Source organism: Haliotis rubra, unplaced genomic scaffold (genome assembly GCF_003918875.1).
Source record: "Haliotis rubra isolate DU_JTF1 unplaced genomic scaffold, ASM391887v1 Scf938, whole genome shotgun sequence".
Taxonomy (NCBI): domain Eukaryota; kingdom Metazoa; phylum Mollusca; class Gastropoda; order Lepetellida; family Haliotidae; genus Haliotis; species Haliotis rubra.
The window spans coordinates 272,319-288,371 of record NW_025767677.1 but is presented as its reverse complement, the minus strand read 5'-3'; the positions used below and the strand labels follow the sequence as shown (position 1 = coordinate 288,371).

General features: G+C 38.4%; 2 protein-coding genes across 2 annotated transcripts in view; one reads left to right on the top strand and one right to left on the bottom strand.

Moving 5' to 3' along the window:
- LOC124264687 (CTD nuclear envelope phosphatase 1-like) overlaps positions 1–2,509 on the bottom strand; it is a 53,266-nt gene extending 50,757 nt beyond the window's left edge. The window contains exon 1 of the mRNA XM_046699444.1: positions 2,268–2,509. Within this exon, the coding sequence (XP_046555400.1) occupies positions 2,268–2,366 (99 nt within the window). The 5' untranslated portion in view covers positions 2,367–2,509. The remainder of the gene's footprint in view (positions 1–2,267) is intronic.
- Positions 2,510–5,533: 3,024 nt separating this feature from the next.
- Positions 5,534–16,053, top strand: part of LOC124264686 — a 61,074-nt gene continuing 50,554 nt past the window's right edge. The window contains exon 1 of the mRNA XM_046699443.1: positions 5,534–5,793. Coding sequence (XP_046555399.1) covers positions 5,622–5,793 — 172 coding nt within the window. The 5' untranslated portion in view covers positions 5,534–5,621. The remainder of the gene's footprint in view (positions 5,794–16,053) is intronic.

The window sequence follows — 16,053 nt, the reverse complement described above, 5'->3', positions numbered from 1 at the left end:
ACATTCGTAGATTTACTAACTATCAATACAAAAGTCACTGGCCATCAGGACTACTGCAAACTTAGTTAAGTGGTCCTGATGACTTTTGACTAGCCTGGGACCACAGGACCAGCGTAAATTTCACACTGCTACACTGCCAACCACGTACTGTCCACAGTACAAATGTTACACAACATCAAGGGTAATATTACCAGAGGTGTGGAAACCTCACTCTTAGCATGCCTTAAAGCTTTGCGTGGTTGTATTTCTGCAAGCTGTGATTCAGTCATTAAGGGTCAAACTAGGTTAAACAGTTTAGCACCTCCGGATTGTAATGTGTATGACACAGATATGTCTGCAATCACACTAGCCTGTATGAGTGTCAGGCCATGTAGAGTTGTATACCGCTGTGTGATCACATTAACACCCATCGTCATCCACTGTCACCATTACAACTGCTTTCCTAAATTTAGACATTTGACAGACATATAAGGTCAAAATTCCTGATTAATATCATCAATATTTGTAAAAATAAACATTCTCTGACAGAATCATCTGATGCACTATCATATCTGAAACTCTGCAAAGGTCCTAATATTAAGTTCCTTCTTCTCCCATGTTAAAATCAGGGACAAAGTTACAAAGCAGGAATATATCTCAGAGATTCAAAACAAAGTGATCTTTGCAGGCAAATTGTGATAAAATTGTGATATTGTTCAAAATTGCATTTTCTTAAATATTTCTATTTTCCTGAATTCTAACATGCTAAAGAAGTGGGAAATCAGTAATTCCAATTGGGAATTTTTCTGTCATTTTCTGCATAGTTGGTGCCAAACTTCAGCCTCTGAAAATGATCCAGGTAATTCCTTACAATATGAAAAACAATGAACAAGATCATAATTGCCCCAACTGATCACATAAGGCAAAAGGCTCTTCCTGCCATGTCAGGAAAGAATACATCAATGCCATATTCTAAAATTAGGATACAGTCATCTACAAAAAGACATCATGTTCTAAAATTAACTTATATAGTCACCTGTTAAAGACATCATAAACATGTCACTTTAGAAGTGGTCAGATGATGTTTACAAAACATGTTGATGATTGTACAATAAAATACATATGCACATGTTGTGTTGGTAATTCATTAAGCATGTTAATTGTTATGAGTGAACAATTTGTGTGTTGATGAGTGTTTTAGTAGTTTAGTCCTGGATCAGGTAATGACACATGGAATCGCTGACCCCAAGAATCCCAGGTTGTGATCAATGTCACTTGACCCATAATCACACTGTATGAAACAAAAATAAATGTATTATGGAATTCTGCAGTCTATTTGAAGCATTGAATGGCTTTGTGTATAATAAAGTATCCTAACATCCTGTACACAAACAGCATATTAGCATGTTTTAGGGTCTCTAGCTTTGGGCTAACTGGACAATGGACAGGACTTATGCTTGTCATCTGATATGTAGGATTTTAAGAGGATGCTTGAAGTGTATTCTTATTATCTTTTACATCAGATCAACCATGTAAATCTGTTCACATCAGGGTTAGAAAGGCCCATTACATGGCACACTTGTCTAAATTCTATGTGATAATAAACTGATACTAGTACTTGACACTGACAGGCCACTCATCTCAACAAACTATCCTTATCATTGATTTATTACTGTTTCAGGGTTTTTCTTGATATTTAGCTTGTTTGACAATGGTTGCATCTGGCAGGTATTGTCATAATTGGTTTCAGGTTTGATTAGTTCAAACAAAACAAATACAAAGAAAATCGATTGTCTAAGACCTTGTCCACGTCAAAGTAGGCTTCCCTTACAATATAGCATGATCATGGTCTTGTGATAATGCAGGGGTTATCAGATTACACATAAGTAAAATCTGTGTTCAATCCACAGTGATATCACACTATGCAATCATATTTCCGTTCCTATAATAAATCATTCATACTTCTGTACAAATTAGGGTGACATGAGTACAAATGATAGATAACGGCTAAGCAGAAAAATTCAAATTCTTCCGCCACCGGTTTGATGAGACAACAAGTGTTCGACCAACGTATGTCAAAAGAGGTCATGTGTAGTTTTCAAAATTATGCCATGGTTTTCAAACTGTGTCAACACACGCTTGTTGCACAATATTTGTCAACTGGTGGAAGTATGTTAGCATAGAAGCAAGGTCATGTTCTGCCATCAATGTACCTTCCGTCACCTAACAGCAGTAAGGAACTACACAGTTTTTTAAAGGAAAAATCGAAAAAATGTAGAAACACTCACTGCGCGAACCTGTCGTCGGAAACAGTAACACACAAAACTCCATATTTTAGCTGCCAATACGAAGAATCCACGCAAACCCATTACAAGGTACTTGAACATTAGTGTTGAATGATTTCACCCCCTGACTCTCGATGAAAAAGATGTAAGAAAGAGCAGAAAATAAACAAGATATGGGCCTAGTGGCTCCTCGATGTAGTGCCTAGTTTCACATCTACACCGCCATTAATTCCCACAGGTCAGTGCGCACCGGTCAACAGGAAATAACCTTTCAATTGATTCCGGAAGTCTTAGATATATCATTTTCGTCACAACTAATGTTCTTTCATTTTCAGACTGACGAGTACTCGTGTGAATCTGTCCATTGCTCTTCACTCACTTTTGAAATGTGGTGTGAAGTCACTAAGTGGTGGCATTTCTATTGTACCATACAATTAATGTTCGACAATGCCTTTACGCGGCAGTGTAAAGTTAATTTATTAGTCTACCATCAGCAAGTTAGCATAGCAACATTCTACATTTCCTTCACTATAAATATTTTGAGTACCGAGCTATATTTATGGTGATATGCATCGTCCAAAACTGATGTTGCAATAGGATAGTTCAAAGCTATAACACATGTTATTTCTGAAGCGCTCATAAAAAATGGAGGACAAAACGCCAACGTTACATTAAGTTGAAAAAATGCATTCTGAATTTGTGGACAAAGGAAAGAGTTAATGTGAAATGGGGTTCAGCGTGTCGTTAAAGGTTATTGCCCTTATGGAGCGACGTGCATTCACTTTGTACTCGTCCGGACTCCAGGCAAGGTAACAACAAGCATCTTCTGATCGCCAACAGACGCGCTATCCACTAATCCGTGGAGGCGGTCTCTAAGCCCTTGCGTTGTCGCCTGGAAATACAGAGTTGTGTCCCTTGGCTGTTGGGATTTGATGTTTGTTGGGTCATACCGTGATTAGTTCCACTTGTGACATTGGTGTTGGCATTGACCTTATCTCAAAGAGACACGGGATGCTCAAAGGTCTAAGGCGCCACAGAGTTGCGACCCTTTGCTATGCCAGAACCCGCATGTTGTGTTCCAATCTTTTATTTGCCTGAATGTCATTCTTGGGTTTGCTTCTTGAGAAAAAAACACACGCTTACATGTTTCACTAAAGTGGTAAATATCTTAGGCCTGAAATACTGTATAGCTGTTGCACCATGAAGATACGACTGACACTTGTCTTCAACACCTTCATGCTGAGGGATCTAGTTGTAAAGCGTACTGGATTGATAAGTGGGTATCGTCGTACACTGAGTGACTGACTGAGTTTGGTTTTACGCCGCTTTTAGCAATATTCCAGCAACATCACGGCGGGGGACACCAGAAATGGGCTTCACACATTGTACCCATGTGGGGAATCGAACCCGGGTCTTCGGCGTGACGAGCCAACGCTTTAACCATTAGGCTACCCCACCGCCCCTATCGTCGTAGATGATGTCAATGAATTATCAAAGTGAGACTTGATTATTTACAGGTCTACGTCATATAGTTGGTCTATATTGTTGAATGCAGCGAAAAACAACAGTGAGTGAGTGAGTGACCGGGTTTAACGCCGCTTAGAGCGTGTCAGTTTGACATGGGAGGAAAGTAATGCACGTCTTAGACATTACCACTTTGGTAAAACCCACGAACATGGTACTGAGGAACCCAGAAACACACACGGCATGACTATGATATTCCAACCCACGATTAGGAGTTTCTGGTAAGCCTTATAGTTCTATATTGTGGCACCCCAGGAGGCAGGGCAATCAAAGGAACTCGAAGTCAAGAAGTGCAGAGTATTTCACACATCAAATTATTCTGTCATGCCTGGCACGGGAGAAGAAGTCGTTTCAGGTATAAAATTCGCTGTGCAGAGTTGCCTTCCTTAGAAGCCAAAGACCATTATTTCCAGTCCCAGTTCGACTCAGTTATATTTCTTGGATTGTCAGCACCATGTCCGTGCTGATTGATTGCATGAACGTGGTATAAATGTGTACGACCTGCGCCAGTTCGGACTTTCTTCAGGGCTTAGGGGTAGCCTAGTGGTTAAAACGTTCGCTCATCATGCCGAAGACCCTGGTTCGATTCCCCACATGGGTACAATGTGTGAAGCCGATTTCTCGTGTCCCCCGCCGTGAAATTGCTGGAATATTGCCAAAAGCGGCGTAAAACCATACTCACTCACTCTTCCCGGTTAAGCTGACACACCGTGATATAACTGGAACATTGTTCAAAGCGGTGTTTCACACGAATAACTCACTCACTCAAGTTGACATGGCAAATTCACTGACCCACCGCATGCACCGCACACCAAAAATAACCCTTTCTTTTATTACATGAAAAATTCTGCTTGTGCTCTGACGTTCACATGCCTATATTGGTTTGGAAAACACTGCATGTGAACTAATATGCATATACCATATATAATATTCATGTTTCTGAACTTAGATCAAATGAAATTGTTTTGGAGACAGGTTCTCATGTATTGTATAATAATTGGTTTTGTGCCCCCAAAACACCAAAAAAACAACAGAGGTGGAAACACTGTAAAACTTTTTTCCGTTTTTTTCTTAAACTTCTGTTTTAATTATTATCCGCTTTGAAATGTTGGTAAACAGAGGAAGGTTAGAAATCCTCTGACATGTCTTCCTCCCCAAAACTATTTTGATTTTGGCAGGCCAAAATTACTTTCGAGAAAACACAATTTGAAATTGTATTCTCAATTTGGTCGCATTTATTCTAAGTTGTATAGTTATCTCACAGCAAAATAGCTACAATATTATTTATGCAATGATTGCTCCCCCATCTCCACTCCCACATACCCCTCCCCCAATCCCCTCACTCACTCACGCATTGTTTCGCAAAATAAGTGCGTAAATAATGCCTGAGGTGAAATGTCTGTTTATTTGTCCGTGTATTTGTTTTCTTTTTTTTCCACCCTTCCGCCCTCTTGTCAGTTGAGGCTGGAGATGAGAAACACATTTAGAAACATGCACAAAGATGGTTCCCGTATCCAAAACCCAACCCGTACTGACCTCAAATGGGCATTGAAAATGATGATCAGCAAATAACTAATACGATTAAGGCTATATATGTTTCGACAATTTGTAAGACATGAATTTTTATTTATTTATTTGTAAAATGCACATGAATTGCTAGTTACGTCATATGAAGTCCTTTGTAGTAGCTCACTTGTAGAAAGTAGTTGTATCGAAAGTAGCATCAACCACCTGCTAATGGCGTCTGTAGAAACGAAATCTGAGACCTGAGGTTTCATAACTGATTGAACTTTACAGGAACATTTCACACCAGTGATTAGATGTCATAAACCAATGGATACAAGACTGCACGAAGCAGTTCGCTATGGAAGTGTGAATGACGTCAGGAAAGCTCTTGGACAAGGATATGATCCGAATTTAATAGGCCTTTACGACTGGAGTCCCGTCCACGAAGCTGCTCACAACGGCGAAACAGAAATACTGACATTGCTCTTGAATAACAAAGGTGAAGTCAACCATAATTATATGATCACTTGTTTACCTTTTTTCTGTTCAAGACGTGTGAATTATTTTTACGGATTATGTTTTTTTAATGTTGGCAAGTGACGTTGTACTTGTTTTCCAATCAATGTTTACCGAAACCCGTCCTCGTTGCAGCGATTAGTGAAGTAAACATCGAAAAGTAAACATGAATTGTTTTGCACGTAGCTAGGTGAAATGTATACTCTATTTCGATTGATAACACTGTGCAAATAGGTGTCGTGTTGTCTGTCCAATAAAGTCTACTTCTCATGAAAGCTTTCACTCAACAGTTTGCAATCTGATGATTATGACAGGTCAGAGAATTTAAGTTGTTAGTTGTCATTTTCACAGACACAGATTTTTGTGGCACTGACAATTCTTTCTTTTCGAACCCCATGTTGATTGTTCAGCCTGGAAGTAGTTATGTCATGCAGTGATTGAATCCTGGTGTTTACAATATTTCAAACAATGTCGCATTTGACAATGTGCACTCTTGAAAAACAACCCAGTGATAAGGTTTGTTTGTTGTTTTTTGCCACTGTCAGTTAATCTTGAGTTTTCACTTGGTGGCATCTGAATAATTAAATCTAGGTCAGACAAGCTAGTAGTTAGATTATGAAGAAAAATTAATGCTACACCATGATAAACACCACAGAGTCCCATTATCTCAGTGATAATCTTCCTTTTGTAATGTAAACTTTATTGATAAACTGTATCGATGTTGATTTGGATACTAAACAACCCTGCAGTACACAACCCTGTGCACTTAAAATAACCCAATCATCAGACGGTAGGTGACCAGATGGTGGACACACGAACAAGTGCAGACATATAGTTGTAGGGATAGCAATTTGCAGTATCTTTGGACAAAATACTGTGACTATGTGTCCCAGTTCACCCACCTGCAAATGGGTACCTTGTGAGGATGTGGCTGTGTGATAACTCGCTGCACCTAGTCGGCTGCATGAGTTGAATACTCCCCAGGGAGTTGATTTGGTTAAACTTAAACAGAAAGCCAGAAAAAAAGACATCCGTTGATCAAGAAAACACTCAAGGATCTTGAGCATGTACTAAAGTACTGTCGGAAATAGAAAAAAGTTTTTAGGCTGTTACTCTGTATCCCTAAAATTTACACAACTGCAAGTAGCATATAGTCGAAATAACCCACTTTGGCCTAACTGGGCGTATATATACATATACTATCATCATCATCAACAACATGATGCGTTTTCCAACATAATGCGCATTTCGCACACAGTCTGCATCATTTAACCATCTTTTTATGTCCATCTTAAGGAGATGTTTGGAAGCAGTAGATATCAAATGAGTATTATTTCAGACTTTAGGCCAATAACTTACTTGCTTCATGGTAACCACAAATGTTCATGATGTATTTGTTTTTAGAACAGATCGATTAATTACTTGTCTTCAAGATTTTTATTGCAAACAACCATAAACAACTTGGAACTAAATGAATATCTCATAAATTATTATTATAAAGAAAAACCTAAACACACTAACAGATGTATGAGAAAATGTAATTCTGGCATGTGCAACATTTCCGTAAGAAACTGTTTTGGAAAAAACACTACAAATGCCAAAAGACTAGCAGCATGTTGTCAATTAAAAATGTAAACAATAGTGATGCTATATCATCAGAAGCATAAAATCATTGATGTTAATGCAAAAGATAAAATATCCAAATCTTTCAACATGTTTGGTCTTTGGAAATATATTTTTGAACTTGAACTGACCAATAGCTTATATCTATCTTTATAGAAACAGATCAACAGGACCAATAATGACTAATGTGGTGTTTTTCTTGTCATGGTCAGTGGCAGAAGCCTTTGATCCTTGTCCAAACTTGGCCTTGAGCATCATTTTAATACATTATATATTTTATAAGTTTGGGCTTGTGATCGTTGCACTTCAGGGGTGGTGGGGTAGCCTAGTAATTAAAGCGTTGGCTCGTCACGCCGAAGACCCGGGGTTTGATTCCCCACATGGGTACAATGTGTAAAGCCCATTTCTGGTGTACCCCGCTGTGATATTGCTGGAATATTGCTAAAAGCGGCGTAAACCCATACTCACTCACTCAAATCCTTGTCTGTGCAATAAACTGTGCATGCGCTATTTTCTTAATGTTAATGCAAAAGTATTTTTATAAATCAAATCCTTCCCTCATCTGAAGTGTTGCTAAATGTTGGCCGTGACCTGAAGGATTATAGATAATCTCTTAATCTGCAGGTAAGCATGATTAACCTAAAGCTTCAACTGTTCCCAATGCTAGGGTTGTGAATGGAATAATTCCTAATCAGAACATTCATTAACATGCTCAGTTGTATTGCGACCGCGATATTGCATTAAGTTTTCTGTCGTTTAATGGAATGTGTAAATTTATACCTATTGTGTATCAGAGTATGAATAGTATCTGGTTTTCCTGACCATTGACTGATTGTATTGTAAAACATACTGAGATTTTATTCATGTTTGGTAAGGATATGTAAGAATGTTATGTCAAATGTTGATAAAGTTACCGGTATGTAAATGTCATGGACATTTTTCTCTTTTGAAATCACAGCAAATGAACCGCAGACTCATGAACCCGGTGTTTGAGTACCAGGTGCAAATATTGTTGAATTTGAGATTACAATTTGCCAACCCACAAAATACTAAAACAAAAACATTTAGATTCTGTAGTTTACTTTGAAAGGCACTTTCTAAGAGGCATTATGTATTCAAAGTATAAAGTAGCTCAGGAAAAAGCCAGGACAATGTGTCCTCTTTTCAGAATCCTTATGTTTCAAATTTTCTATGAAAGTATTTAATCTTTCATTATCATGTTTCTTGACAATCCTTCCCAAAAGCCCATTTCTGGGGCTCGCCACCATGATGATAGTGTTGGAAGTGGAACATTGTCAATAGTGCCATGAAACCTTCTTCATGCAATGTCAGTCTTTGCCAAACACGTTTGAGTCAACAAACTTGAACTGGTCTTATGGCATAATTTACAGTACATTTTTCCATTTATATATTGATAAAATTTGCTGAGCTTGATCAACCAATATTGTGTTACCATGACTCTGGCATCAGACTAGTGAGTTTGTTTGAGGACAGTTCTAATCTGAAATACAGCTGTATATGAAGGTCACAGTTGTGTAAAACACCACAACTTACACTTTGCAGAGTTTAATCTCTTTGGCATGCCAGAATCCAATGATAATTAGCCAAAATGCCAGATTTGATGATTGTGATTCATGCTTTGTTGGCACCATGTCCTTGGTCATGGGTTTCTGCAAAGAGGTAACAGTCAGAGACCCGCATCACGTCAAATGTTCTTTTCAGTTCTAACAGACATCCTAGGAGTTGACCAAAATACTGTTTCAACTAATATTGGCATTAATCAAAACTTACTCCCTCTAAAGTTTGGTTATTTGGTTTTGGTCAACAAGCTGAGAGGCTTAACTAAGGTAAAAGAAATGTTTGTGTAAAGTTTTGGTTAATTCCTTGCAAATAAACATTATTATGTTAACAAATGAAAAAGATAATAGATAAAACACTTATTCAAGTATTCAATATTTTTATATTTTTTGCAAAATTTAGAGAAAGGTGTTCTGTAAAGAAAGCAAAAGAAACAGCATGGAAATTCATGAAAAACGTCAAATATGTCTTTTCTTTGTTTCAGCCGAGGAATTGACAAACAGTGTTGAAGGGTATTTGTGATTGCTTCTGCTATCTATTTAGTGTCTAACGTTAATTACATAAACTGCTTGTAACTACATCTTTCCTCCTAGCTGTTAGATCTGTTGTCAATGTCTGTCAATCAGGGAACTGTAACTGTAACTCCTAACCCATGGCCAGCTTTTAGTAGTTGTGGCAATAAACAGAGCTGTAATCAGTAATCATTATACCCTTTTCACATGCACATTTTACATCTGTGAGCATACATGTGAGTCTTACAGTCAACTTCATTAGGGTCTATAAGTAGATCATGGCACTTCGTGAGACCTACGTACTTCCAGTGACAAACGATTCATACCGTTTCGAATGGTCTGATGGTTGTCAGTTGACAGTAAGAAACCAATAATCCTTGCAGGAATAACAAATTTCCAATCTAACCATTCCCAAATTAGCCAACTGGTATGACTGTCAATAGCTGTGACATTCTCTTCCCACAGAGGTTACTTGTCATATCTTCCTATGAACCTTTGTTCTAATACGGCCATATTTCCCAGTTCTCGTAAAATCCCCTAGTGGCCAAAAATCACAACACAAATTATCTCCCTTCTTTCTATCCAATCAGAACATGTGTTACATCGACTTATATTAGATCCAACTTGACTACTACAAGCAAATGTGGGGCCACAAAGATCCCTCCTCAGCTGGGGACTTGTGTTGATGTGACACACAAGACATTTATTTTTAATGGCTAGCTTGTCAGTTGTCAACGAGGGCGATGGAGACGCCATTGATCCGCCATACCATGACTGAGTTCTGTCTAGAAGAAATGTTTGCGGGTTCTAGTTTTCTCGAAGCATACAGAAATTACCAAGGCCTTGCGAATGATCACTTTTGAAACAATGTTGCTGATTGCACAACTAAATCTGATTGCAACCAATCACAAATCCTGAACACTCGCACCATGAAAGGGCATGAAAGGGTTCGTAGATTAGAACAGAGGTTACGTGGTCTAGTAAAGAAGATATGACAAGTAACCTCTGTGGGAAGAGACTGCAGCTGTGACAGCCAAGCACCAGGTCGCACACTTGGCCTGGTCTAGTAAAGTCATTATTACTGGATGTAAATTTACGGTCACATATGGAAATAAACACACATATGTATAGATGTGTGAAATGTGAATGGGGATGTAGGTAGGCAGGGCTCCAGATAAGGGCCCAGCCATGATGCAAATTTAAGGGGTATGTACGGATAAAAATATATAGCACATATGATATATTTACTCACATGGGAAATAATTTGGAAAACGTAGCAGATACGCACCACAGCAATGGTGTACAGTCTTAGAATCATTTACAGACATATTTGTATCTCAAAAGTATTGTTTTAATGTTTATTGACCTGTTTACTAGAGTAGGCAATGTTGTGGTACATATATGAAACAAAACACAAGATTACTCATATACTCCATTAATTTCCATTCAGTACTCTAAATGTACTCTTTTTAAAGTTTTCCAGTACTCCTATATTGAAAAATAAGGAGAACGTGACTCCTGATGTTGAAAAATTATCTGGAGCCCTGGGTATGTCTAGATGGTTTGCTTCATGTTGTGAAATTGTTAAGTATTGTGTTGAAGCTGTCACAAAAAATAACAGAATCATACTTATTTTGATTACACAGTGCTATTTAGAAAGTGGTCAAATAACATATGTCATATTTGGGATTACACTTTCTTAGGAAAGTACAGATTCTTGTACTTTTGTTGGGTGGAATCCCATCCGGGATCCGAACCCACACCCTCAGAGTCAGCCAACCCACCTAAGCCACCAGGAAAATGGAAGTCGGCTTAACTGGTTGTCTAGACTGCGGGCTTTCATTCTTATTTTGTTCAACTGGTTTACCAGTATATTCTACCCACAAGAAGTGACTTCCACTGAAGGTGTGGGCGAATCAGGAAGTCGCACTGGCTGAGCGGGTTAGGCGGCTGACTTTGTGTGCTGGCGATTTGGTGCCTGACTCTGAGGGTGTGGGTTCAAATCCTGGGTGGGGCTCAACCAAAAAGTACTAGAATCTGTACTTTACTAAGAAAGTGTATTCCCAAATATAACATGTTACATTTGACCACTTTTTAAATAGCATTGTGAAATCCTCCAGAAAAGTCTTGTTACAATATCCAAAGGGCAGTTTGGATTTCAAACATTTTAAGGGTTATGATATATGGTGTCTTATAACTATTCTTGGTAAATTTCCATCCCAGAATACCGGGAGAAAATGTATGATAACACCTTTACAAAATTATTTTACACCCTGGACTCCTGTATCTGAAGGTCAGGGTAACTCACTTTTACAGTAGGTATAAAGCATCCTTTAATTTTAGAGTTATTTTGAATGATATCATGATTTTCTTGGTTCCTAATTTGTAATGGAAATGGTTCTTGAACTTTGTAATGGAAATGGGGTCTGTTTTTTCTGAAGTCACACTGTTCTTGCAATTTCCAAACAGCAGGGCAAGTGACCTTGAGATAGCTACCTGCCAATGCTCTGGACCTGCCCTTCTGCAACAAATAGAAATCCACATGTGAAGCAAAGTTTTGTATGCAACTTAATGTGTTGTATGCAAATTAATGGATCAAGCTTGATATGATTTCAGCCAATTAGCATCTAGAATCAAGCCTTGAAATGACCTTGAACTTGGTGACTGAAATCCAATGTGCACCATGTTTACCGTTGAGGGTATGGCATGATATGGTCAATGCCAAGTGTTTGGGTTTTTTAAAAAGACTGATGACTTTCTTGTTTCTATCAGATCAATCCAGCCTTGTCTAAACATTGTTATTTTAAAAATTATTCTCATTTTTGTAGAGGGAAAAGAGAGTTAATGATGAAAAAGACCCAAATAGCCATTAGTGCCACACAGACTTTCTCTCCTCGGTCATAGTCCTCCATGGATAGACATGGCAACTCTGAAACACACAAGATGAGAGGGAATTGTTGATTTCTCTTCAAATCTAGTCGTTTGTTTGAAATTCACCGTCGCCAAGTGTTTGGGTTTTTTTAAAAAAAGACTGATGACTTTCTTGTTTCTATCAGATCAATCCAGCCTTGTCTAAGGCATTGTTATTTATAAAATTATTCTCATGGGGTTTTGTAGAGGGGAAAAGAGAGTTAATGATGAAAAAAAGACCCAAATAGCCATTAGTGCCACACAGACTTTCTCTCCTCCGGTCATAGTCCTCCATGGATAGACATGGCAACTCTGAAACACATGAAGATGAGAGGGAATTGTTGATTTCTCTTCAAATCTAGTCGTGATACATAAGCTAAAGGTCTGAAATAACTTGCTGACCAGTAAGATGTAACAAATGTCCTCTGGCTGTGTTCGAATCTTGGTTTCACGAGATCATGATATTTTAGCAACACTCAATATCAAACCCTCATTAAAGGTGTATTTTTAGGTATGCCAAAATTACTTTTTTTAGGCACACCTAAGTTACTCGCTTCATGGTATCAGTAAATAATTCATGCATAGGAATCTACACATAATACAAGACATGGTTAATGACAGTTCTCTATCTAAGCAGTTCATGTATATCTATGTATTCAGTAGCAGTAGTGACGTGTTTGGCTTACTGATACAAATGCTTAACTAACTAATATGTGTATTACATGTGTAGTGAAATGAAGTCATGTTGTGTCCAGCCTCATTAAAATCAGATCTTAGTGCTTGCTTCCACTACAGGTTGATCTAAGGACATCCAGTCACAGGTCATGTGAGGACAACCTTTCACTCAAACATTGAACATTCCAGATTGTGTGAATGTGTCCGCTTATCATGCCTCAGAAAGGTTAACAGACATTCAAAACGACTGAACGATTCCATCAAAATCATCTAAAGATGCTTTTATCACTGGCAAATGTTGACTTGTTAATTTCACTGGTCAGTCAAAGTTTGCGAAAAGTCGTTCTCGAAAGACCCGGGTTCGATTCCCCACATGGGTACAATGTGTGCAGCCTATTTCTGGTGTCCCCCGCCGTGATATTGCTGGAATATTGCTAAATACGGCGTAAAACCATACTCACTCACTCACTCACTCACTCTCATGGGATCAATTTTTTTTGTATCTCCATAGCGAGCACGAAGATCATGTAAAAGTGAAACACTGAATGTGTTTGCTTATCATGCCTCAGAAGGTGAACAGACATTTGAAACAACAGTTACAGACTGTACAACTGAACGATTCCATGAAAATCACATAAAGACAGTCTAAGTAAACTAAGGCTCAGTATTATTTCTTACACTGCTATACTGAGTCTAACAAACCCTAGTACAAGGTCGCATCAGCTAACCTTTGAGTGAACTATGACCGTCCAATCAAACACAAGACAGCCGAACGGGTTTAACCAATCAGACAATGACTACTTGGTAGGGTTCAGTGGGACTTACAAAATGGTTTTTGGATTTTCTCTTCCCTGGTCGCTGACACACATCTATCAACAAACGAAATTCCGCATAAAACACAGATATTTGACCTGCAGTATATACGCTTAGGGGTTTCTAATGACATGGTTACTATTAGCTTATATTTCCGCAAGATGACATCCTTGAATATTGACAAAAACGCTATTTTCAGCGACTGTTTACTCATTGCGTCCTCCATATGTATAATCCAAGAAGCGTATCGCGCCGAAAAGTAGCATTTGGAATCGTTCGAGTTTTTTAGGTAAAGGTTCAAACGATATGTGCGAATGTAAACTATCGCAATTTGGTAAGCTATGTTCTGATTGGTCAGTCCAACAGTTAGCTGACGCGATCTTCTACTTGGGTTTGTTAGACTCAGTATAGCAGTGTAACGAATAATAATGAGCCTAAGTTTACTTAGGCTGACATAAAGATGCTTTCATTTTGGTAAATGTAGACTTTCTGGATGCCATATAGCTGGAATATTGCTGAGTGCTGTGCTAAACAACACACCAACCAAACAATAACAGCGAATAATTACAATTTAGCACCATTTTGAACAATGTTCCAGGTATATCATGAAGGTTTTAAACGGTTATCACTTGATGAAACCCATGAGTATGGATATGGTGCATTCTCTTCCCACAGAGGTTACTCCTGTCGTATGTTCCTATGTAACCTCTGTTCTACGGCCATATTTCCTGGTTCTCGTAAAATCCCCTTGCGGCAAAAAATCTCAACACAAATTATCTGTGTTAATTGACTTAGATCCAATATGGCGGCCGCCATGAAGTTAGTTGATCAACGTGCAAAGGATAGATTCAGTATATCATGTTTAAATGAAAAGCAGAAACTAGCGCAATGGAGAGTGCAGGAATCAATCGACAAGATGTTTTTGTTGATGTGACATACAAGACATTTAATGGCCAAAATGTCTGTTGTCTTTGAGGGCGATGGAGATGCCTTTGATCCGCCATTACATGACTAGGTTCTTCCTATGAGGAACGTTTGCGCATCATGCTGGGGTAGAGGTTCTAGTTTTCCTGAAGCATACGGAAATTGTCGAGGCTTTGTGAATGATCACTTTTGAAACAACGTCGCTGATTGCACAACCAAATCTGATTGCAACCAATCACGAATCCTGAACACTTGCACCATGAAAGTTCCGTATTAGAACAGAGGTTATGTGGGAAGATATGACAGGAGTCACCTCTGTTGGACTGACTGACTGACTGAGTTTGGTTTTACGCCGCTTTTAGCAATATTCCAGCAATATCACGGACGGGGACACCAGAAATGGGCTTCACTCATTGTACCCATGTGGGGATTCGAACCTGGGTCTTTGGCGTGACAAGCCAACGCTTTAACCTCTAGACTACCCCTCCGCCCCTAACCTCTGTTGGAAGAGAATGAGATATGGAGTTGACAAACCAACAAACAAGATCTGGATGAACCACACTGTAAACCCATGATCTCAGGATTCTCAAGCCCGAAAGGCGATTGTCTACATTGCAGCATCAAAGATAAAGCACCTCCTTGGCAGCGTTAACTCTTCCCACCATTTGTTTAATGCAGAACGCTGTTTGACTAATTATGATCCTTTGAGAAAACTGAAATTAGGATCCATTGGTTACATGTGATCTGGTACTTTCTGTACCATTGTGCCCGATTGCTGTCCATACTATTCATTCCTTCATTAATTCAGATCTTGTAGCTCACTCACTTATGTCAGATGTTCCAAAGTTGTTTGAATGGGGAATTAGGCCAGACCAATATTATTTCTTGTATTACGGATCCGCCGGTCGTATTTTTTCAAGAAAAAAAAAAAAATAATAATTAATTTTCACCGTTCTAAAAATAAAATCCTCATGCACTGGCCAAAAAACACTTTTTCTGATTGTTTTTTGCCCCATACATACTTCATTAATTGCCAAAAATAAAATACTTTTAGTATTTAAAAGGAATATTACTTTGACTGGTGATTTTTATTTTTTATTTTTTTCCCTCCTGCCTTTTGGTTTTCTGAGGACAAAAATCCGTAAAACAAGAAATAAAATTGGTCTGACCTTATGAAAAATCTTGATATCTTGTACCATGTATGTATT